General features: G+C 49.9%; 1 protein-coding gene across 1 annotated transcript; it reads left to right on the top strand.

Annotated features, from left to right (window-relative positions):
• The first annotated feature begins 337 nt into the window (after window positions 1–337).
• Pnldc1 (PARN like ribonuclease domain containing exonuclease 1) lies at window positions 338–23,017 on the top strand. The gene is made up of 19 exons (XM_038339247.2): window positions 338–477; window positions 783–899; window positions 1,185–1,258; window positions 3,259–3,298; window positions 3,952–4,075; window positions 4,224–4,312; window positions 6,625–6,725; window positions 9,131–9,207; window positions 9,788–9,931; window positions 10,903–10,972; window positions 12,338–12,423; window positions 13,553–13,608; window positions 16,589–16,653; window positions 17,042–17,095; window positions 17,228–17,270; window positions 18,926–19,028; window positions 19,325–19,500; window positions 19,582–19,680; window positions 21,344–23,017. Exons 1-19 carry the CDS (start codon window positions 338–340, stop codon window positions 21,405–21,407), a joined length of 1,722 nt encoding a protein of 573 aa, XP_038195175.2. The 3' UTR covers window positions 21,408–23,017.
• The last annotated feature ends 462 nt before the right edge of the window (window positions 23,018–23,479 follow it).

Raw genomic sequence — 23,479 nt, 5'->3', positions numbered from 1 at the left:
CGTAAGTCTAGAACTGAAGGGCATACCAAACCGTAGACTAGTGAGCGTGGAGACTGGTCCGGTCACTGGGGTACCATAAGCGGGCATTTCTACATGATGAAGGCCACACTAGCTGATCGCCGATACCAAGGATGCCTTCAGTACAGCTGGCAGTTCTTGATTGCAACAGCTTCCACTTTCCCAGCAAGTTAAAACCAAGGCGGTGGGTATCCCATGCAAATTCGCACCAACCAGGTTCCGAACGAAGCGGGCCACGTGCACGAGCTTTAAGGCCCTGCGCAGCGGAAACGCGTGGGCAGCACGCGGCTGCATCCGGCGCGCCCCGGAACTAGCGGCTATGGACGTGGGTGCTGATGAGTTTGAACAGAGCCTCCCACTCCTGCAGGAGCTTGTCGCGGGTGCGGACTTCGTGGGTAAGGTACCTGGGGTGACAGGCCCTGTCATCAGAGTCGCCTGCCACGGAGAGCCTGGGGACTGGTGGGTGTGGTTCAGTACTGGATGGGTCTCCAGGCCAGAGGAGCTCAGAGAGCATCCCTAGGAAGGAGAGGAGGTTTTCCCACTCCTACAGGGGGCCTGAAGCAATCAAACCCGCGACTCCTGTGACTGTTGTCCAGTCACCCCTGTTTGGAACCATACCCTAAGCTCCAGTGTGAAAGGTGGTGCTTGCTATGTGTGCGTATGTGCGTGTGTGTACATACACACACACACACACACACACACACACGCACGCACACATGCACACACACGCACACACATTTATGTACCGCCTGGAGCATTTACAGGTGTGAAAGCTGGTGGCTTGCTCTGGGCCTGAGGACCCGTTTGTTTTGCTCTACCCTAGGTCTCGACATAGAGTTCACAGGTCTGCGTTCAAACTTGTCCCGGCCCCAGCAGATCAGGTACGGCTGTCTTAACAGCCCACAGAGTGAGCCTCACCTGTGCCTCAATTAGACCCTCCAGACCAGCACTGTTTCCCAGCAGGTTCCTGTTGGCTTTTTTTTTCCTTTTTGGTGTGTGTTGGGTATTGTGGTGTGATGGGTTGCTTCCACCTGTTGAGAGGTGCGGCTTTTGTACCTCTAATTGTACTCTCTAATTGTACCAAGGACAATCGGTCCCTGATTGAGGGTAGCTGAGCCTGCCTCTGATGCCCTTGCCTGTGCAATGAGATGCCTCTTTCTTCACAGTCTTTTTGACTTGCCGTCTGAGTGGTATGTGAAGACCCGGCAGAGCGTTCAGCAATTTACAATCTGCCAGATTGGTGAGTCTGATGTTCAGCTCTTTGTTATGGATTGTTCGAGAAGGTTTTTTTTTTTTTTTTTTTTTTTTTCCTGTCTGGGTTTCTCGTTGCTCTTTGACCATTTTCAAAGACATTACGTATCATTTTGTGTGCTTGTTCTGTTTCAGGTTTGTTTTTGTTTGTTTGTTTTGATGTATGTGTATTCCACTTGGAGCACCTATAGTGTGAAAGGTGGTAGTTTTTGTACAAGCAGGAATTTACCAGCCTTATTTCGTGGTCCTAAACAGAGCAGTGTCAGGGACAATCACTGTTAAACCTATTCCACCATTTGAGCAAAAATATGTGACAGAGTATTTAAATATGCGATTTAAATTTTTTAGGTTTATTTTATGTCGTTAGCGTTTTGCATGCGTGTACAGATGTACCGCTTGCATGCAGTGCCCACACAGGTCAGAGGAGGTTGTCAGATCCCTATAACTGGAGTTATTGATGGCAGTGAGTCACCGTGTGGGTGCTGGGAACAGATCCCCTGTCACCACTGAGATGTCTCCCTAGCCCCAGTGTGTGTGATTTTTAAAAGAAAACCTATAGGAATGGGATTGTACACATAGTTTACATTTGGGATTTTTGTTTTATTTTTCCATTTGCTGGAGTTTGGAAGTCTGCATTACCATACGGACCTGGTCTTTTCTCAGTTCCATAGTATTGCAAACTGCAAGTTAGGACTTAGTGTACTAAATAAGGTATATTTAGTAACCATTTGTGTACAATTAAATGGATTTTTAGTATTGATGGTCTTCATATTTACACACTGTTACACTTTTGTACATCTGGGATAGCTCTGTCAGTGAGACTGCAGAATTAGAGTGTGTGCATTAAATTGTTGATAAATATTGCCAATCAACCACAGTGTTTTCAGGGACCGACCTCAGCTACAGCAAGTGTACATTCCAATACAAAAACTCTGGGCAGTATGAGTCTGAAATTTAATCCAACCCGATAGTCTAAAAAAAACTCTTAATTTTATTCTGATTTACGTTTTCTAGTACTGGGGTCACAAGCTTTATGTGAAGGACTAGATCGTACCAAAGGTTTTACAGGTCATGTGATTTCTTTTACAAGGCCTGCCTTTGTAATAGGGGTCCTGACTCTTTCAGTAAAATGAAATATAAAAACATTTTATACAAATACAAAAACATTAAAAAAAGGGGGTTTTATGGACCCCCTGATTTTTCCGGAGATAAACATTTCTGTGTGTGCACACCTGCTTTCCACTCTATTCTTGGGCTTTGCTGCTTTTTAAAAAATTTCTTACATATTTGAAAAGAACAAGAAATTGCTGTTAAGTTTTTTTTTTTTGTTCTCCATCACTGGAAATTTCCCACTTTGAGCGGCTTATTAGTAATATCGTGATTTTCAAAGTAGTCAAATCTGTCTTTTTTTTTTTGTCAGTTTTGAGTTTTTAATTTTTTAGGTTTATTCATTTTTTAATGTGGGACACGTGCGGAGATGAGAAGAAAATTTGGTGGAGGTTGTCTGTCCTTCCACCTTTACCTCAGTTCCAGGGATTAACCTTGGATCATCAGGCTTACGTGTAAGTGCCTTTGCCCACTGAGCCATCTCCTCTGAGACAGAGTCTCACTGAAACCCAGTGTGAGATCTTCCTGCCCTAGCCTCTGGAGAAGGAATATAGCCAAACTCTTCAATTTGTGATCGTCCTCCTCCACCTCCTGAGTTACAGGTGTGTGCCGTGAGGCCTGACTCTTGGCTCATTTAAAACTATGAACATGCTGATCTAATGCTTCTGTGTGTGGAAAACTGGCCATCGCCACATTATGGTGATTTCATCACAAGCTGTGGTGTGGCAGATCTCATGCTGCAAGTCTGTTTTTCAGTGAGGATGTACCCCCATTCTGCCGCCCCCTCCACGTCTGTGGGGGCAAAGAATGGGCAGGAATGTTTGGTCTTTGGTTGCCGTCTGGTGACTCTGCTTCGGTACTCAATGACTTCTGTTGTTCTAGGGTTGTCTGTGTTTTCCAGCATCGAAGGAGAATCAAACAAGTATGTATAACGATGGTAACACATACCAGTGTCCCTTCTGTGTTTGACAGCTTGGCCTTGGGCATCTGAATCTCTGTCCTGAACACTGTTTGACTTCTGGCTCTTGCGTACGTGCTGTGCTCTGAAGATTGGCAGGAGCACCTTGTCTGTGGGGCCTCCCTCTCCTGTCCTGTGTCTAACTGTCCTGGCTCTCATTTCCATCAGCTGGCCCTTGTGCTGTCTTCGGGGAGGTAGCAAAGTGTGTTAGCATCCAGAGAGACACTGAGCTGCCTAGACGCTCTCAGGCCCCAGCAGTCAAAGGAATGCTGCACCTTTTGGGATACCCTTGCCTGGAAGCTGCTGCAGGAGGCTGACCCGTGTGTGTTGGGGGGTTACTGCCCTGCTGCCCTGGCTGAATATGGGGAGCCTTTGGGTGGGCTGTGGGCCTATTTCTGCTTTAGACTTTGCTCCCCAAGGACAGTATCATTGCCTGTTTTCTCTGGCCCCCAGACAGAGCACCTAAAATACGTTCAGCCTTCAGAAAACACTCAGATCCTTAAGAATGAAAATCTAGCTCAGCCCAGAACCCTGTGCATGAGCCTGGCTGTTTTGTCTGTCTGTCTGTCCGTCTGTACTAGTTTGAGGCTTCTCACCATTGTCTCTACTCTCTATAGGTATGTAGCCCACTCCTGTAACTTCTTTCTCTTTCCTACAACGTTTGGGATCTTGGACTCGGAGTTCTCTTTCCAGGCGTCTAGTGTTCAGTTTTTGAATCAGTATGGCTTCGACTATAACAAGGTATGAACCTGGGGGGGGGGGACTGTGACTGGGGAGGGGTCCTCTGAATGTTCCATGTCCCTTCTCCCTTGTCTACACGAAGCCAAGGTGTCCCCCTTGCTTTGCTGCCTGGCTCTCACTAGTCATCTCGTTCTGTTCCTGACTTCAGTTCCTCAAAAATGGCATCCCGTACATGAATGAAGAGCAGGAGAAGAAAATTAAGCATAGTATCCTGAGAGGGAACTGGAGAGTCCGGAGGTAGGGTCCACATTCCCAAGTGCCTTTGGTTTCTGCATTACTGTGTTTCTGGCCTCTGCAGGTGGGGACACTAGCCCATCCATCCACGCTCAGCTGAGATGACTTTGGCCACCTCTCCTTTCCTGAGAAGCTAAAACACTTCTCCCATCGCCTCCTTCCCACGCCCGTGTGCACGCTATTTTTGAAATGAAAAAACTATGGCTTGGGAGGTGAAGTTCAGTTGGTAAAACGCTTGCCATGAATGGCCCCAGTTGAGCCTTAAAACCCAATTTTTAAAAAAAATTTATGTATTATGTATACAATGTTCTGTCTGCATGTATACCTGTCTGCCAGAAGAGGGCACCAGATCTCATAGATGGTTGTGAGCCACCATGTAGTTCGTGGGAATTGAACTCAAGACCTCTGGAAGAACAGCCAGTGCTCTTAACCTCTGAGCCATCTCTCCAGTCCTAAAACCCAAATTTTTAAAAAATATGCTTGTAATCCCAGCACTGGGGAGGCAGAGGGAGGTGAATTCCTTGGGCTTACTGGCTGTGCAGCCTCGCCAGTGAGATTCAAGCCAGGGAGAGACAGAAACTCTGTCTCACAAAGTGCTAGAGAACCCTTGAGAAAGGACAGGTTGCCCCCTCTCCCACAGCCAGCACATACACCTCACAGACAGGATCCAGAGACGGTGGCACACACTGGCAATTCTAGCCTTCTAGCCCTCCGGAGAGTGAGGGAGGATGATTATGTGTTCATGCCAGCCTGAGCTACACAGCATGATCCTCATCCCAAAAAAGAAAATCAGAAAGGATAAAAGAAGTTCACTCAGGTTTGGTGCTCAAAGAGAATGGAATTGTGTCTGTGGTGTGAGCGGAGGATTCACACGGTAACTGTTGGAGACACAGAGTGCTAAGACTCCAGAGTGTCTGTGGGCCCTAGAATGCCCGACCCTGCTCAACACGGGGCTTGTCTCTGTCGCCTGGGCAAGGTTGCTTCTTTTTCCTTTGACAGCCCAGACCGGCAGCATCCCGCATGTTCGCACTAAGGTTCATAGTGACCACAGTGAGGTGGTAGCTTGGGTCCCAGTCAGCTGTGGCTACCCCTTAGTTGCCAGTTTTGGACTATGTAAGCTTTTGGGGATTGAGATTTTTTTCTCCCTCATCACAAAGAAAAATCAAATAGCTTTGATTCCGAAGTTTGGTTTTCATTGGGTCTTAGTAATCTTGATATTTTGCTGTTTTTTTTCTTATTTTTTTTTTAAATTTGATATTGATGTTCATTTAAGAATGTAGGTTTTATTTGAAAGGAATGACAGAAAGTCACAGAACTTCACTGCTAAGCCTGCCCGCTTTTCTGAGTTCAGACTCAAAGTAGGGGGATGACTTTCCTTTTTCTCTGGGTACCTGCCAGGATTCTCAGCATGCTTGCCCTGACCTTCTGGACTTTCCCACTGTTTCTCTAAAGCCTTGCCCCTCCCCTGAGCTACTTGCTGACCTCCATTACCAAATCTGCTTGATTTTCTTGAACCCTAACTCGAAAGGCCCTGCTGGCGCTCTGCCCCCCCACCCCGTCTTGCTGCTCTCACAGCTGCCTAGAGTTACAGCTTGCCTTCCCTGTTGTTTTCCCTTTCAAACTCTAATGAAATGATCCTCAAAGTTCAAGAATAAAAATCGAGGGAAAACAATTTGAATTTTTAAAAATTTTTCATTTTATTTGTGTGGGTGTTTTGCCTGCGTGTATGTTGGCACCAGTGTGTGCCTAGGACCAAGGGAGGCCAGAATAGGCTCTGATACCCTGGAACTAGAGTTAAAGACGATTGTGAGCCGCCATGTGGTTGTTGGGAATTGAGCCTGGATCCTCTAGAAGAGCAGCCAGTGCTCTTACCCGCTGAGCCAGTCCCCGATTTGAATTTTTAACCTTTCGTTACTTTCAAGTGTTGGAGATAGCGCTTAGATTTCTGACATAGGAGCAGAGGGTTGGTCTATGTTCTTGTCTTTTCCTGTATTTCCAGCCAAGTCATTACAGATTTTTCTGGGAGCACAGATGGGCAGACATCCTGACAGTAGTGTTCACTGTAGGGCCCCTTGCACCTCTTCCACCCCATCAAGGCCGTCTTGTATTCATGTGGACCTCTGGGGAGCAGAGATAATAGCTTGCCCTCTTCTGGCAGAGAGGATATGGATAACAAATGACCATTGTCTTGTTGCTGCTAATTCTCACCATGAGGTCACAGCATTAGAAACAGAGGTTCCAGACACGTTAGTCTTAGTATTAGGAGTCTGGAATGATCTCCGCCAACCTTTCTGCTTTCCTCTGTCCATTTTCAGCTCCCTGGATAAAGACCAAATTAAGGTGGTGATTGACAAGGTGACTCAGTGGCTGGACCTGGCTGAGGAAGGTGACCAGATGACTCTGCCAGGCATTGCTGGTAGGCAGGAGGCTATTACTCCCCACCTGGGAGCACAGGGGTTTCATGGCAACGCATCAGACGGTGGGGAGCACATTCTCTTTCCCATAAGTTCTAATCTCAGATGCCTCATGACAGAGTCTGAGACATTTGCTAATATCTTGGGGTTAAAGTCGTGACCGGAATTCCCAAGTCTCTGAGGCTTTTTAACCTGCATTGAGTGTTAAGGGTAGAGAACCATTCCTGAGCCAATCATTCCCATCCTGCTGGAGGTCTTGCTTGACTAACTTGTAATCCGTGACCTTGTGTAGCAGTGCTCAGAGCGTGGTCTGTGGACCCTTGGCATGGAGTCTGTGAGGTCAAATCTCTCTTCCAAGTGTTGCTCAGCTGTGACACGTTAATGTTTTTGTGCCATTTGTCCTGGTGCTGTAGCAAGGAGGGTAAAACCCGCCTGTACCATGGCACAAGTTCAAGATTATCCTCATCTGCATAGTGAGTTTAAAGCCAGCCTGGGCTACACAAAGCTGTCCCAAAACAAACACAATATAAAAAGTTGGATCCATAGTCATAAGCTTGACGGCCTCTTGACAGAGACGTTTCTGATGAGGTCAGTGGCTGTGTGTACTCATGCCTTCTCTTGGTATTGGTGTAGCAAACTTTGTGAGCATGGAAACCAGAACTGCAAGCCAGCGTCTTCCTAGGAAGGGGCTTGTGATGTCCCAACAGCAAGGTACGGGGCAGCCAGTGGGTCCTGTGTCACCCAGTGACAAAGTTCCTTAGTGACAGCCAGTACCTGAGGAATTATCAGGAGTGAATTGGCATAGCACACAAAGCCCATACGCAGCCAGCAGTCTAGAGCACACTGCTTTCACCCCAGCACTCAGGAGGCAGAGGCAGGCAGAGCTCTATAAGCTCAGGACCAGCTTGGTCATCATAACAAGTTCCAGGTCAGCCTGGTCTATATGGTGTCTCAAAACAAGCAAAACCTCCCCCTCCAAAAGAACTCATAGAGCTTCCCAACCCTCAGAGTCACTTGAGGCCGGCAACTTTCTCTTTTCTACTTTTATTATCTGTTTGGGCCTGTTTTCTTTTTTTTTTTTTTTATTGTTTCATTTTCTAGTGTTTAAGGACCACAACGTAGCACAATAAACCAAATGCAGAAGTGGATATGATGCCTGTCAGTTGTTAGAAATTTGCAATATATGCCGGGCGGTGGTGACCCATGCCTTTAATCCCAGCACTCAGGAGGCAGAGGCAGGTGGATCTCTGTGAGTTCGAGGCCAGCCTGGTCTATAAGAGCTAGTTCCAGGACAGGCTTCAAAGCTACAGAGAAACTCTGTCTCGAAAAACAAAAAAAAAAAAAAAAAAAGAAAGAAAGAAAGAAAGAAAGAAAGAAAGAAAGAAAGAAAAAGAAATTTGCAATTTGTAAAACAACGTCTCTTTTTCCTTGAATCTATTATTTAAAATATTTTTTCTATTTATTTATTTTTATTTTATGTGAATTGGTATTTTGCCTGCAGGTATGTCTGTGTGAGGGTGTCAGATCTTGGAGTTACAAACAATTGTGAGCTGATGTGTGGGTGCTGGGAATTGAACCCGAGTTCTCTGGAAGCAGCAAGTATGCGTAACTACTGAGCCATCTCTCCAATCCCTATATAAAATATTTTTTAAAGATTTATTTTATGTATACAAATGTTTTGCCTCCATGTATGTGTGTGCACCATGTGCGTTAGGGGTCAGAATTGGAGTTTCGGGTGGGTGTGAGCCACCATGTGAGTGCTGGGAACAGAACCCAGGTTTTCTGCAAGAGCAAGTGCTCTTAATCACCAAGCCAACTCTCCAGCCCCTCTATTTTATTTTATTTCTTTAGACAGTTCTCACTGTGTAGCCTTGACTGGCCTGGAACTTTTTATGTAAACCAGGCTGACCTCAAACTTACACCAATCTGGTTGCCTCTCCAGAGTGGTGGGAGCAAAGGGATACACTACCACATTCAATTTACTAAATATTTAATTTTAACTTTTTTGCTCCTGAAATGCTTTTTGTGAGTTGTAACTGGTACTAGTCTCTAACAGGCTTAATATCAACAGCTGCAAACTACAGAAACAATCACAAGAGTGTCCCCAACTGAAGAGCATTCCTGAGACCCACTCCTTTGAGGACTTTGTCCTAGACCATCACAGCAGGCACACATGCACGTGGCTCAGCCTCCCTGGAAGCAGGCCTCAGGTGCAGTTACAGGCTCAGGCGCCCTAGAAGCAGGCTTCCAGTGCAATCCACCAGTTACAGGCTCATGTGTCCTGAAAGTTGGCTTCTGAAGCAATCCACCAGTCCCAGAGCCTTGACTTCTATTCTTTTCTCCCATGGGGTGGGTAGGTCCGATGGTATTCCAGGATCTGTGTGTGCCTTGTGCTTCCTTTCTGCAGGGTTCCAAGCCTTTGAGGTCCAGCTGGTGCTGAGGCAGGCCCTCCCCAACATCTGGACAGTGCTGAAGGATGAGGGGGTGAGTCCTCACGTGGGTGTGCCTTCTTGGTGGTTCCCGCACCCCTCTCCCGTTCAGTCAAATCTGGCCTCTGCAATGTAGTGTGAAGCGGCGGGGCTGCGTCCCGCCACCCGGCCGCCGGCTAACTTTACACCTGAAATAATTACACGGAAACTGTATTCTTTTAAAACACTGCCTGGCCCATAGTTTCAGCCTCTTATTGGTTAATTCTCACATCTTCCTTTAACCCATATTTAGTAATCTGGGTAGCACCACGAGGTGTGGCTTACCAGGAGAGATCTTAACCTGCGTCCATCTCGGAGAGGAGCAACATGGAGACTCACTATGGCGAATGCCTGAAGCGTCTCCCCAACTCTACTTCCTTGTTCCCACAATTCTGTTCTGTCTACTCCACCTACCTAATTTTCTGTCTCTTAAAGGGCCAAGGCAGTTTTCTTTATTAATTAACCAATGAAAGAAACATAGACAGATAACTCTCCTCCATCACTGCAAGGCTTCTGTCACGTGTGTGTTTCTATCCCTCCATCCCGAGTTTTCCAGCCGTACCCTTACACGCTCGCTCTCCTCTTCTTCGCTGCAGGTGGTTGTGAAGAAAGTCAGTCAGCCACATCGCTGGTACCTTGAGCACGACTCTTGCGACCAAATCAGCTGTTGGAAGGAGCAGATTCTTCTCTCTGCAAGAGGCTTTTCTGTCTTTTTTCAGATGCTGGTGAAAGCCCAGAAGGTAGGAAGCATTTCTTTTCTTGTTTTTTCCCCTTCTGTATTAATGGTGGTGGGTTTTGAAGATTTCTCTGCCAATAAAATTGTATTTTTCACCTAACCTTATTCAGAAGGCCAAGAAGAGATTAAAGTTGTCTTTTTTTTTTTTTTTTTTTTTTTTTTTTTTTTTTTTTAGTAAGTGTTTCTTGGGGTATGGGGAGATGACTCGGTGGTTAAGAGCACTTGTTGCTATTGCAGAGGACCCAGGGTTGATTCCTGGCACCCACAGGGCTTCTCACAGCCATTTGTACCTCCAGTTCCAGTGGATCTGACCCCTCTCTGGTCTCTGTGATCACCAGGCATGCACGATGTCTAGACATACACGCAGCCCAGACACCCGTGGATCTGACCCCTCTCTGGTCTCTGTGATCACCAGGCATGCACGATGTACAGGCATACACGCAGCCCAGACACCCATATAACCTAGAGAGCCTGGTAAAATTTTCTGCTGATTTTGTTTTTTCTAGCTAGCTTCCTAGACCCAGCCTTGACGTCCCTTGGTGGCTTAGTCTGAGGAAAGACCGTGTGTGTGAGATGCCGCTGCACCTTTGTCCCTGCAGCAGCATGGGCATCTTAACACCTAAAATTGTGTCTGCCTCACAGAGTCCCAGTGTGTACCCTGCCTCAAGCCTCTATCGTTCACCCATCTCCCCCTCCTTTTTCCTTCCTCCCTCCCCCTCCTCTCTTCTTCCCTCCCTCCCCCCTCCCCATCTCCCTGTCTCCCCCCTCCTTCTCCCTTCCTGTTCTCTTCCATCCTTCCATCTCAGCAGTCCCTTTACCTTCAGTGGGAGTTGAGAGGCAGTGATACTGGATTATCAGATATCTAGAGCTACGGCCTTTACCGAAAGAAACAAACCCAGAAACCTGATTTCAGACCAAGTGTCAGCCTGATGCTTAGAATTTCCTTCCTCTCCCCTGTTGCTTTGCTCCAAGTAGCCCTTGGTAGGACACAACATGATGATGGACCTTCTGCATCTCCATGAGAAGTTCTTCCGACCTCTTCCAGGTAGGGGCAGAGCTGCATTCTCCCAACCTCAGGTCTGTGTCTGTACCATCTTCTGCTCAGAGACCAGGAGACGTCTCAAGGAGGGTCAGTCTGATTACATACCCTCTTCGTGTGCCTGAAGCTGCCGGGTCATGATGTGACCTTAGGTGAAATTAGAAGTGTGAAGCAGAGAACCCACCGTTCGTCGTTCAGTGCTTTGGCTTTTCTCCTTTTTCTGAGTCTGACACACTTGTGTAGACGAGGTGTTAGATCTTAGGAATGGCTATTCCCCTTGTGCTGTTATAAACCTAGTGGATGTCATTTCGTTGGCTCCCCGGGCTCCTGTCTGGTGGCTGTGCTTCTTTCTCATGCTTGATTCTCTTGATGGACAAATGGCAGTGTAGCACAGTGGGAAGTGTCCATCCCTCATGTTCTATGTGACCTTCACCTGGTCCTCTACCTTCTCTGGTTAGCTGGGAGATAAGATGGCAGAAGAGACCTCAGCATGATGGTGGGCTGAAGCTAATTCACAAAGGCATGGTTCACACTAAAGAAGAGGTAGACAGCTCTAGGAGGGACGTCTGCAAAACGTGACTGGACAGAACAGCTGGCCTTGAGCATATTAGAGAATTTAAGGGCAAATTAATAAGATTAATAAGATGCACTCAGAAAACCTGAGCAAACATAAAAAGGCTATCAGTGGAAGAAGGGAAGTGAGGCAAATGGAGAAGTGGCTGCAGCTGGTGGGGGCCTGGAGCCCGGGGCCTGTGGCTATGGCAAGGTGCCGCAGCCACACAGTACAGGTGGGACCTGTGGGAAAGGTGGGTGGTGGGCAGTGGGCAGGTAGAGGGAAGGGGTCAGGACCTTTCTAGCAGTCAGCAGTGAGGTGTCCAAAACCTCAGAGAGGTGGGCCCGAGGACCCTAGGGAGAGGACATGGCAGAAGTCACTGCTGGGGAGAAGGGAGTGCAGTGGGAAGAGACCTGGCTTCTTGTCTGGGAAGTGTGTGTGTGTGTGTGTGGTTGATGCTGTTCATTGTGAACTTGATTCGTGGTATATGGTGTAACTGCACAGAGTGTGGCCTAGTAAGAGTCCACCGAGAGCCCTTCTCCTACCAGGGCACTTTGCTTAATTATAGGGTGTTCAGCTGATTTTGTCTTGGACGGTGTTAGCTGCTGATGGCATAGGTAGGACCTAGGGTTTGGAAAGCCTTGTTACCTTTATCATAGAAAATGGCAGTAGATGAGGATTAGGGATATTTCCAATTCTTGTCTCATTCTCCCTGTTTTGCTAGTCAGTGCTGGTGGCGAGCTGGGCTAGAGAGTGGGTCTGTGTTGTGTCCATGAACCCACAAATTCACGTGTCCCCATCTGGACCTTCCCCCTCAGAAAGCTATGACCAGTTTAAGCAGAACATCCACAGCCTGTTTCCGGTCCTCATTGACACCAAGAATGTGACAAAGGACATCTGGAAGGTAAGGAGCGGATTGGAAGGTTTGGAGTCGAGGCTGTTGAATCTGTGCAGGTGACACCTTTCTCTGGAGTTTAACCCTTTCCAGCCCTCGGTTGTGTTGTATTTGTGTAAATGGTGTCCTTTTCATTGGACAACAGAGCAACAATTTTGTGGGGGTTTTGTTTTGTTGGGGTTTTGTTTTGTTGTTGTTTTTAAGACAGGGTCTGGCTAGGTACTCCAGCTGACCCTGAATTCATGACAGCCCTTGTGCTTCCATGTACTGGGATCAAAGGTGTATACCATCATGTGTGGCCCAAAAAGCTTATTTTAGAGCTTGATGTATGTTTTGTAAATCTGTGAGGGATCCCTAGAGAAGGATGAGGGACCCCTTGTAAAGTCTGGAGGAAGCACCGAGGACCTAGGTTCTCAGACAGAGCTAGAATTACAAGGGAGGCGGCAAACTGAACCCCACTTCGTATGTGGTCTAGAGTGGTACCAGGTGAGAGGTGAAAGCTTCCCACGTGACTGTCCTGTAGCCCAGGTCACACACTGCTTGTGTGTGGAAAAGGGAGGCATTGAATTACTTTAAATACTTTTAGGAATTAAACAATAACAGAGCAAGGGGACTCCACCAGTATTCCAAAGTCCTGGGACGGTGGCTTAAGATGGCTGTCAGAGGAGGGGCTTCAGTGCAGTTTTGCCCAGAGAGGCCATTAGTATTTGATCCTCACCTGTTTCATCTTTGATCTTGGGACTTAGTAATCTGACTTTGCCCCAAGGCCTTCTGATCCTAGAACGCCAGATATTCTGCACATACGGCCTGGACCCAGTCCAGCGCCTCGGGTTCCTGTGCTCTCATACGTCCCTAGACAGAAACCTGAGTTCTCTGGGTGACAGACCATCCTAGCCAGGCTCATCGGGACATCTTCTGGCCTCCTGGCCCTGGAATGAAGGAAGAAGGGCAGTTAGGTCATGAGGGGAGGCCAGGATTCGCCAGGTCCAGGTAGTGACCCTCTGTGAGGCCAGGATTCACCAGGTCCAGGTAGTGACCCTCTGTGAGGCGGGATTTGCCGGGTCCAGGTAGTGACCCTCTGTGAGGCCTGTAGCAGATGTTGACCCCAAGCACAGTGCTCTGTTCTTCATGATTGCAGGAACTGCGTTTCCCACGAGTCTCTAACCTCTCAGAAGTGTATGACGTGCTGAGCAGGTGAGGAAGACGCTTCTGGAACAAGCCTGCAGCTTCGGCTGCCCAGGCCACGAGGGACCCCTGAGACCTTTCTCTGGTTTTAACTCACTCCAAGCCCCCTGGTTTTGATGTGTTTGCATGTACTTGCATGCTTTTCCTTGGACAATTTGGTGGTACAGCTCTCTGTGACCCAGCTGCTTGGACTTCCCGTCATTCTGTCCAGCTCCTCATGCCTTTGTCCTGCCTCAGACAGCATTCTTGGCCCAGCTTCTGAGAAAGAAAGTCAGAAGTCAGAGGCCAAGGTCTCACAGCCTGCTGCCTGTCTTTGTGAACATTTTATAAGTGCTGTGGTCATTTTACCATTGTCTCCCCTGTCACCAGAAAACAGTCATTTTTCTTGTTTCTTTTAAGACAGGATCTCAGGTGTCCTGGGCTGGCTTTGAACCCCCACTCTGTGTAGTCAAGAATGGCCTGAACTTCTGATCCTCCTGTCTCTACTTCTCCAGTGTTGGGATTACAGGCTCGTACCCATATGCCTGGTTTTATGGGGTGCTGGGGTAGAGCCCAAGACTTTGCGCATGCCAGGCAAGCGCTTTAACAACTAAGCTGTGTCCCACACGCCTTCCCTGTTTGAGGCCAGCAGGGCTGCTCTCTGCGGGTTTACCTTCCTCTCCTTGCCTCCTCCCTTCTCGTAGACGCTGCCTACCTGTCCCTTTTCTGGGGACCCTGGCCGCCACCTCTCATTTCTTTGACTATCACCATTCAAACTTAAAACCAAGCTACTCACTTTCTGGCCCTCTTCCTGGCTTGCATGGGTAACCCTGTGGTTTTGGCATGGACTTGTGGGAAATACAAGGGCTAAAAGGGTCAGAACTCCTTCCCTGGAGGGAAGCCTTTGGTGAGGAACCTAAAACTGGTGCAGCAGTATGACCTTGTCTTTGGTCCCTTGAGCAGCTTCCCTCCCCCATGCCCACGGCTATAAGGCTTTTTTGCTCTCCACGGGTTAGTCAGGGCCCTGTGCTTAACGGGATGTTGCACACAAGGCGAGGGACAGGCAGTGGCCCTTGTACTGGTCAAGGTTTGTGTTACAGTGTGCCTTGAAGCTTGGGCTCTCTCCTCCGTGGGAGATGCTCGCTCTGGACTTCTCCTTTTTGGTGGGAGTGCTGCTTGGTCCCTTGATTCTCTCCTCATCTCCCAGAATGCGTGTGGGTCATCCCCCCTGTGCCCTCCTCTCTCCTGCCACTGTCACCTTTCTCAGCAGTCCTTTGCCCCTCCTCCCCTTGTGCAGCTGCAGGTCATGCGGTTCACAGCTGGCCGGGCTGTTTTCTCATGCTTTTTGTTGGTTTGAAGCATCAGGGACTGAACCTAGAGCCTTGTGCGTGCATTAGAGCCAAGAGCGCTGGCGCTGAACTGCAGCTACAGCCATCCGAGTAGACCGCTCTGGGAAAGTCGTCTGCCGGCTTCCTTCTCCGCTTTCCTCCCTGGCATGACCTGAAGACATCTTCAGCTTAATACTCAGTTTTGTCCCTTAGGCCTCTTCCCGGTCTTGCAGCATCTCCTAAGTCTGCAGAGCCCCAGGCTCAATGCTGAAGGCCGTGTGTCCTTTAAGTGGGCACTAGTGTAAGGAGAGAATTTTGTTTTTTAATTCCCATGCTCTGATCCGTGCTTCTTGGATTTAAACTAGAATTTGACACTCACTGGTTCATAACCTACTTTGAAAAAGCCCCAGCCTTGCCATCTATGAAATGAGCAGGTAAAACTCTAACGTACATAACTCAGGAGGTAGCAGTGAGATCAGGTGGGGTCATGCACGTGGGAGGCTGAGGACAGGCCTTGTGCTTGCTGAAACTTAGCTTCCATCACCACTGTTGAGAGCTGTGTGTGGCACGTCATGGCCATTTCCCGGAAAGCTCAGCATCCGTAGGTGTGAGATGCTGGGTGGGAGCGGATGCAGTGGAGATGCCCACACTGCCGGATGCTGCTGCCCCCCTGGGCCCAGAGCCACAGGGCCTCGGAGCGGCACCACCCACGTCTGCCTATTGAGCCGTGTCCCGCTGGTGATACCCTGTGGATGTTTCTAACCCACCATCTTCTCCATTCTCAGGGTTGCAGCTGCTCCAGGCTGTTGGTCTTCAGTGCAGGGATTGCTCCTAAGGCCTTTCCATGCTCAGCATCACCCTACCGCTAAGCCCACTTCCCCAACACTTTTTAGAGGCAGGGTTTCACTAAGTTAACCAGACTGGCTCTGAGGTGGTCTGTGTAGCTCAGGCTGGCTTGAACCTTCACTCTTCTTGCCTCTTTGGCCTTACTGTGACCTCAGTGCTGTTGGGAGTCTCCCTGTGCTTTGGAGCGCCTTCGCTCTTGGTCTCTGTCCATGCTTTCCAGGAGGGCCGCGTCTGCTCCTCACTGCCACCTGCTCTCCTCGGCTCGAATGCTACCACTCATTTCTTCAGCCACATTAGCTCACACAGCTCCAGACTGTCCTCCAGTGCCACCCCCTTCGGGCAGCCTGGAAGGACCCTGGAGTTTCTGTCTGTGCTCCAGAACACAATATGATTAGCTCTGTACTCAGAGACTCCAAGCTCCATAGGGCAGGCTGCTCCCTGTAGTGTCCAGATGTTTTCCGCATACTGGAACTATCCAGTTAGCGTCCCCTTTATCTTCCTCTCGTTCTGTGGCCTCGTTCAGACCTCATCTGTCCACGCTTAGATCCATGCCTTTTTTTCTTAAAAAATTTTTTTGGGCGGGAGGGTTGAGACAGGGTTTCTCTGTGTAACAGCTCTGGCTGTCCTGGAACTCTCTCTGTAGACCAGGCTGCCCTCAAGCTCACAGAGATCCTCCTGCCTCTGCCTCCTGGGATTAAAGGCGTGCGCCATCAGGACTGCATCCACACCTTTTGATGTGCTGAGCGCAGATCTCTATAGCTTAAGCAGAGAACAAGAGGAGATACGTTTAGTGAGTTAATTTTTATTTCCCCCACCCCTTTTTTTCTCCCTATTAGTAACTTGAATCCCACTAAGAATTCTGGACCAGAGATTATTCATGCAAGACAGTGTAAAAAATACGGTATGTTCCTGAGCTCTGGCCCATTACACCGTTGGCCAAGAGCCCTGGGGCTGAGCTAAGGGTTCTCTGGTTCCCCCCACCCCCCCCGGCAGCAGGCTGCAGAGGCTTGGGTGACGGTTCCCCCCCCTGACCTGCCTTGCTCTGCTCCACAAAACTGCCTTCCAGAGAATAGTCAGGTCACAGGAACCTGTTTTCTCCCAATGTGTGGGGTGCGGTCTGCCATCTCTACATGGCAAAGACCAGGGTGACAAATGTTTATAGGCAGAAGAGCACACATTGTATGCCACAGTTGCTATTGGATGCTAGTAAGGTTGAATGGGGTGGGAAGAGGGACCTCTTTCTCATGATGCATTCTAATCACTGACCTCTCTTTTGGAAAACCACTCAGCGGAGACCAAGTGCCCCCATGAAGCTGCGTATGATGCCTTCCTCTGTGGGTCAGGTAACGTGCTCCTTAGAGGGGCGTTCTGCTCCTGTGATTCGTGCTGGGTTCTTGCTGGTCTGCGTGTAGGGGTTGAGTTTGCTCTTTTCTGCAAGCCTTGAGACCGCTTACATCTCTGGCTTTCTCTTCTAGTTCTTCTGAAAGTGGCGCACTTGCTCCTGGAGAGGGTGCATGGGTGAGTGTCCTCCCTTCCATCCTGTTACCAAGTCCTTAGGCCTCAACCAGGACCTCTGGGTCACAGGGCTACCAAAGAGAAGGTGTTGGAAGGAGGCTGCTGGTTTGTCCTGGCCTCCCAGTTAGCTTAGCCCCGAAGTAACCACACAGAAACTGTATTAATTAAAACACTGCTTGTCCCATTAGCTCTAGATTCTTATTAGCTAACTCCTACATTAATTTAACCCATTTCTATTAATCTGTGTATATCGCCACGTGGCAGTGGCTTACTGGGTAATATTCTAACTGGCATCCATCTCAGTCAGAGGATCCATGGTGTCTCTCTGACTCTGCCTTCTTCCTCCCAGAATTCAGTTCCATCTCTCTACCTACCTAAGTTCTGCCCTATCACCAAGCCCAAAGCAATTTTTTTTTTAATCAACCAATGAAAGCAATACAAAGACAGAAGAACCTCCTAAACCAAGAAGGAATGTGTAGTAGTGGGTTTCTCACCCAGAGCCAGCCAGTGTAGAAGCAGGCTGTCTGCTTTAAGGAGCCCTTTCCTGCCTCCCCACCTCCTGCATGGGTTCTGCCCCTGTCTTGGCAATGGGGAGATGGGCATACATCAGGAGACTCACACAACAGGGTTTGGCTGGAGTATTAGTTCCTCTTGGAGAACTTCCTGGCTCAGTGCCTTGGCTTTGTCAGCTACAGGTGTTCTCACAGCTGTTGGAGGTGACAGTGAAGCCAGGGGATAAGGTGTTCAGATGAAAGACACATCACGGGATCATACAGGCTGCAAGGAGGTGCCTGGATGGAGGAACACAGAATCCCAAATCGGAATACCAGTGCATTGCCCCTGGTGGTGGTGGCATCTTGATGCCCCGAGCTGCCACGTGAGCACCAAGGGCACTTTGATATGTGACCGAACTGTTAGTGGGTCACATAAATTCCACGGGACTCGGTGTCCACAGAAGGGTTTCATCACAGTTGTGGCCTGTTCTTCAGGACGGGCGAGACATATTTTGGACTATAATCTGTTAATTTAGGAACCGCCTTTGTATATTTTTGCCACAGATATAAATACAAATGTTGTATGACATATTGATGCGAGACTTAGAGCTTATGTGAGGGACTGTCAGCTGGTTTCCTCTTTCCTCTGATGGGGCAGAGCTGTGTGCTGGCACAGAGTGGGTGCTTGCAGCAGCACGGTTCAGCACCTGGGGCCAGGCCTCGATCCCTTTATTGCTTTTAGCTTCATGACTGGAAAACCCTTCTCAGGTTAGAGAAGCTCACAGCTCTGTAGACCTGCTGATTCCAGGACCTGCATTTGGGGTACAGCTGTGCAGCTGGTGGCAAGGGATGGCCATTTGGAGTCAAGGGCGATGTCCCTTTGGAGAGCATAAAATGGAGCTTCCTCCAAACAGGGACCTGGCTCTCTGCGCCTGCTGCCAGTGCTGGTCAGCAGAGACCAGGAGCTCTTGGTCCAAACTCTGCTTGTGTGTGAGAGGGAAGCCCATCAGAATGAGCTCCCAGACTGGGAGAGGAGGAGAGAGAGAGGTGCCTGAGGCAGCTCCCTTCCCTGTTTCCCTACTGAGAACCTTGGCCATGCCCAAGGACCTGCATATAAAACCTGTGTGCCTGCCTAAGTGCTTCTGGGTTCTCTCTGTCCTGCAGCAGTGTTCCTGTCGACGACGAGCCCACCTTCCCTCAGTACCTCGACGTGCTGGCGCCGTATGTGAACCAAGTGAATCTCATCCGAGCTGGGGTTCCTAAAATTGTGAGTATGTCTCATTCTGCTCCCTGGCTTTGCTCAGGCCTGTGGGGAGGCAGCTGCCGAATGCGTCCTGGGGTGTGCAGTGGGGTTCTGATGACAACGAAGAGGAAGCTGAGGAGGAGGCTGCTCCCTCCCTGTGACACTTGTTTCTTCCGTCCAAAGCTACATAGATCCATCTCTTCCTCCTCTCTCCTCTCTGCTCCAGCCTCAAGCACAGCCTCTTCCAGGCTCTCTAGTGTTTTCAGTTGCATGAGTGTCAGTAAGAACTATGAAGAATTTCTCTTGGTTTTGTTTTTTAGAACTTTTCTGGCCCGGATTACCCCAGTATCCGCCCTCCTGTGCTCATCCTCACCGTCAGGAGGTGGCCTGGGGTCAGCGAGCACCAGGTCTACCGTGAGTTCCAGAATCTCTGCAAGTTCGATGTCAGGCGGTTCACTCGAAGCCAGTTCCTGCTCCTGACCAATAAGTTTAAGGAGTAGGTGCCTCACTCCAAGTCCCCTCTTCTCCCTCAGTGACTGTGGCCACATTGTTGACCTGGGCAAACTTCTTTTGGCAGTGCCCGCAGTGTCTTGAAGGAGTACAGGAGCCACCCGACCCTGCAGGTCTCCCTGTACCGGTACTGGAGACATTCCCCCAACATCACCTGCCTGTTACAGTGAGTGACCTGTCTGCTGAGGTCCCGTTTTGTCTGGTTCTGGCTCTGCTCACTAACAGCTCTGAGCTGTTGACGGGAAGCTTTCTCATTCAGAGCATCCCCCTGGGCCCTGCTTTATCCCTGAGCCAAAGTGGACCGCTCAGCTAGTTGGGCGGTAACAGGGATGTAATAAGCAAGTGAGCGAACCATATGTGGTATTGGTGACATGCATATTGAAAATGCGAGAAAGGGTGGGAATAGAGAGATCTGGGGTGGGGATACAGTGCAGAGGAGATGGTGGGGAAGAGACCTGTGGGGGATACAGTGCAGAGGAGATGGTGGAGAGAGGCCTGGGGGGATACAATGCAGAGGAGATGATGGGGAGAGACCTGGGGGGATACAGTGCAGAGGAGATGGTGGGGAGAGGCCTGGGGGGGTACAGTGCAGAGGAGATGATGGGGAGAGGCCTGGGGGGGATACAGTGCAGAGGAGATGGTGGGGAGAGGCCTGGGGGCTACAGTGCAGAGAGACCTGGGGGGGGTATAGTGCAGAGGAGATGGTGGGGAGAGGCCTGGGGGGGTACAGTGCAGAGGAGATGATGGGGAGAGAACTGGGAGGTACAATGCAGAGGAGATGGTGGGGAGAGGCCTGGGGGGTACAGTACAGAGGAGATGATGGGGAGAGGCCTGGGGGGTACAGTGCAGAGAGACCTGGGGGGGTACAGTGCAGAGGAGATGGTGAGGAGAGGCCTGGGGGGGGGTACAGTGCAGAGGAGATGATGGGAGTCTCAGTAAGATTCGGGGAAATAAGGAGTAAGGAGCAGCAGTTAGGCAGGGGGCAGCAGCCCTTGAATGGAGGTGCCTGGTGAGCAGAGCGGGCAACAAAGGGGAACAAGCAAAGGGATAAGGTAAGGAATGGTCCCTCGCAATGGAGGCCGCTACACGTGTGAGGACTCTGGTTATGGAGAAACCCAGTATTGAGGGATCGAGAGAAGGGATACAATCCAACTCCATTTTCAAAGCCTTGTCGTCTCCTGTGCCAATGGGGAGGTGGGGCATCAGGGAACAAGTATGGCTGTGTATGGTCCAGCCTGTGTGATGGGAAGGGGACCAAGCAAGCAGCAGCCCTGAGAGGGGCTTTGAGGTTGGGACCTAAGCGATTGGAAAACCAGCCTTGGAGTTGCTGAAGCTTTAGGAGGCTCCAAAGGCCGTGGGAGCAATGGCTACCATGGGCAGTCTACTTGCGGGCAACCTCTTGTCCTGCCCATCTCTGACCTACATCTCTAGGGAAGGTGGCTTTTCGGGATTGGCCCGAGAGGCAGATGTTCACCATTGGCATCTGGAGAATGGTTGAAAGGACATTTGTGTTGGGGAGGTGGCTCAGTGGGTGGAGTGGGTGGTTAGCTCTGGGTTCGTTCCTAGGCCTCACCTAAACTAAATGCACTCCACACTTGTCATCCCGGCCCTGGAGATGCGGAGGACCAGGAGTTTAAGGTCATCTCTGGCCACCTAGAAAATCTGAGGCCAGCCTGGGATACTTGAGCTCCTGTCTCAAAAAGAGAACAAAAGAAAAACACTTTTGGTTGGACAACGAGGGAATGGCGAGAAGAGCCTGTGCCACTTCCTCTGGTCCCCAGGCAGACCCTGCCCTGCCCAGGCCTCTGACTTGCGTCTTTGTCTTACAGAGTCTGCAGCATTGTTACCACCTGGGCCATGGTTGCGTTCGTCCTGGGAAGATCCAGTCCCTGAGTGCAGTGAGCCTCCTCAACTTCCGCCCCCAGCTTCCAGAGATGGCCCTTGCGGCTCGTCTGTATAAACCAGTTTGTTTTCAGACAGACCTGTATGGTCCTTTGTAGATATTTTGTTGTGTTCTGAATGTGAGATTCTGTAAATAAGGCTGACGATAAAACCCTTGCATCTGTAGGACCTTTGTACGTGGCCAATGCATTCCTTCCTGTAAACTGGGGGAAGTCCTGGCCGCCTGGGTTGGAACCACTGCTCCAGCATGCCCCGAATTTTGGGGTGTGTGTGTGTGTGTGAGGGAAGGGGCTGTTTGGACAGGAACTGGCAGAGATGAGGGAAGGGGCTACTGTGGCTTCAGTAGATGCTGTGTGAGCCACAGTGAAGGTACCTGGCCGACACTGGGACTCCAGGGCTCCAGGCTCCCCGGACTTGCGGTATAAGAACAACAGGAGGAGAACAAACACTGAACAGGTCAGAATGAGAGGAGTTGCAGACGGTACGCTGTGAAGAAGCCCATGGCGCTGTCACGGAATGGAGGGATGTCAATCACCCAGGCTTGGGAGTCACGGACCCCCACGGCTCTACTGCTGAGAGGCACAGGCAGCTGATAAAGTTCCTAGTTCCATGATCAGAGCAGGCCCAGCACTACGGTCATGTTACTGCTTGGAGATTGGACACAGCCATCTCACCAGAGTGCTTTTAAAACCTCCAATTTTGAGCTGAAGAGAGGAGCTGAGAAGACAGCCCCCACTCCTTTCCTCTAAACTGTGGGGTGGCGCTAACTTGGTCTCCCCACTGCAGATTCTCAGTGACTTGGGGTTTAAAATGCCTCTTGGGTCTCTTTTGCTTTCCGCTACTTCCTTCTTAAAGCATCCTCATCCCTGGGCTAAGGTGGCTAAGGTGGCTTGTATATCTGCCTGAGTACAGCTGGGCTTCCCTGCATCCTGGCTCTTCTGGAGCCCTCCTTTCTCGTCTGGTCCCCGTAGTCAGCCATTGACCTCTTTTACTGAGATCCTAGCTGGTCTCTAGCTCGGAGGACCCCATCCCACATCTTCATTCCTCCAGGGCTGACACGGTCCCCTGGGACTAGCATTCTAGTCCCACTTGCCCTGGTGCGCACCCTTCACTGTCCTGTGATAGAGGCCACCTTCCTCAGATGGCATGCCCATTGCTGTCGGCCTGCAGGATGGATGGCTGGAAGAGCTGGCTGAGGTAACCCCTTACACCTGGCTTTTTGTCCAGAGAGCCGCCTGACCCCAGTCACTCCATCTTGTCTTCCCTCTGCTCCTCCGAGGGCCCGAGTGAAATCCTTTGGTTCCAGCGTCTTAGGTGGACTTTTATTTATTTTTTTGAGACCAGGGTCTCTATGTATGTAGCCCTGGCTGTCCTGGATACTTGTTATATAGATCCAGGCTGGTCTCAAACTCACAGAGATTCCCCTGCCTCTGTTTCCTGGGTGCTGGGATTAAAGACCATTTGACTTTCTTGTTCTCTCATCTCTAGGACCAAATCGTTGTATCAGCTTCCCACGGGTGTCTTCCGATTTTTTGAGGGTCACCTGAGCCTGAGTAGCAGAGCTCAGCTTAACCTTGGGTGCCAACTTGTTCCCAGTTGGCCTTTCTGTGTCCAGGTGTGGGATTTTCCTTCCTTTTTTTTTTTTCAATGAGACAAGTGTTTCTCTGTGTAGCCCTGGCTGTTGTCCTGGAAACTCACTTTGTAGACCAGGCTGGACTTGAGCTCAGATTTGCCTGCTTCTGCCTCGCTAGTGCTGAGATTAAAGGTGTGCGCCACCACCACCTGGCATGGGTGTGGGGTTTTCCATGGAGCTCAGGGTTAGTTTTGAGGCCCCTGTAGCCCGCTGCCCACAGAGGGCCTGAGGCCTGCCAGCCCTGGCTTCCCACAAGCCCGGCTGCTCGGACACTGATCTGTTTGGATGGAAAATCAGCCCTTACCAGCTGCACCGTCCCACTCCATAACCTCACTTGTGAACTCTCCAGAGTGTAGGAGGTCTGCCGCGAGCAGGCCCCGCTAAGTGGAAGAATAAGCCAAATAAAGCCTCTCCGGAGCCCGTTGTTGAG

This window comes from Arvicola amphibius, chromosome 8, assembly GCF_903992535.2.
Source record: "Arvicola amphibius chromosome 8, mArvAmp1.2, whole genome shotgun sequence".
NCBI classification, from domain to species: domain Eukaryota; kingdom Metazoa; phylum Chordata; class Mammalia; order Rodentia; family Cricetidae; genus Arvicola; species Arvicola amphibius.
This window is presented reverse-complemented; position numbering and strand designations above follow the sequence as displayed.

Bases quoted from the DNA above. Each gene is read 5' to 3' on its own strand.
- Pnldc1 (XM_038339247.2), top strand. From the start codon at position 338: ATGGACGTGGGTGCTGATGAGTTTGAACAGAGCCTCCCACTCCTGCAG. The intron at 6,726-9,130 runs GTAGGCAGGAGG...TCCTTTCTGCAG, and splicing joins GACTCTGCCAGGCATTGCTG to GGTTCCAAGCCTTTGAGGTC. The intron at 16,654-17,041 runs GTATGTTCCTGA...AAAACCACTCAG, and splicing joins AAGACAGTGTAAAAAATACG to CGGAGACCAAGTGCCCCCAT.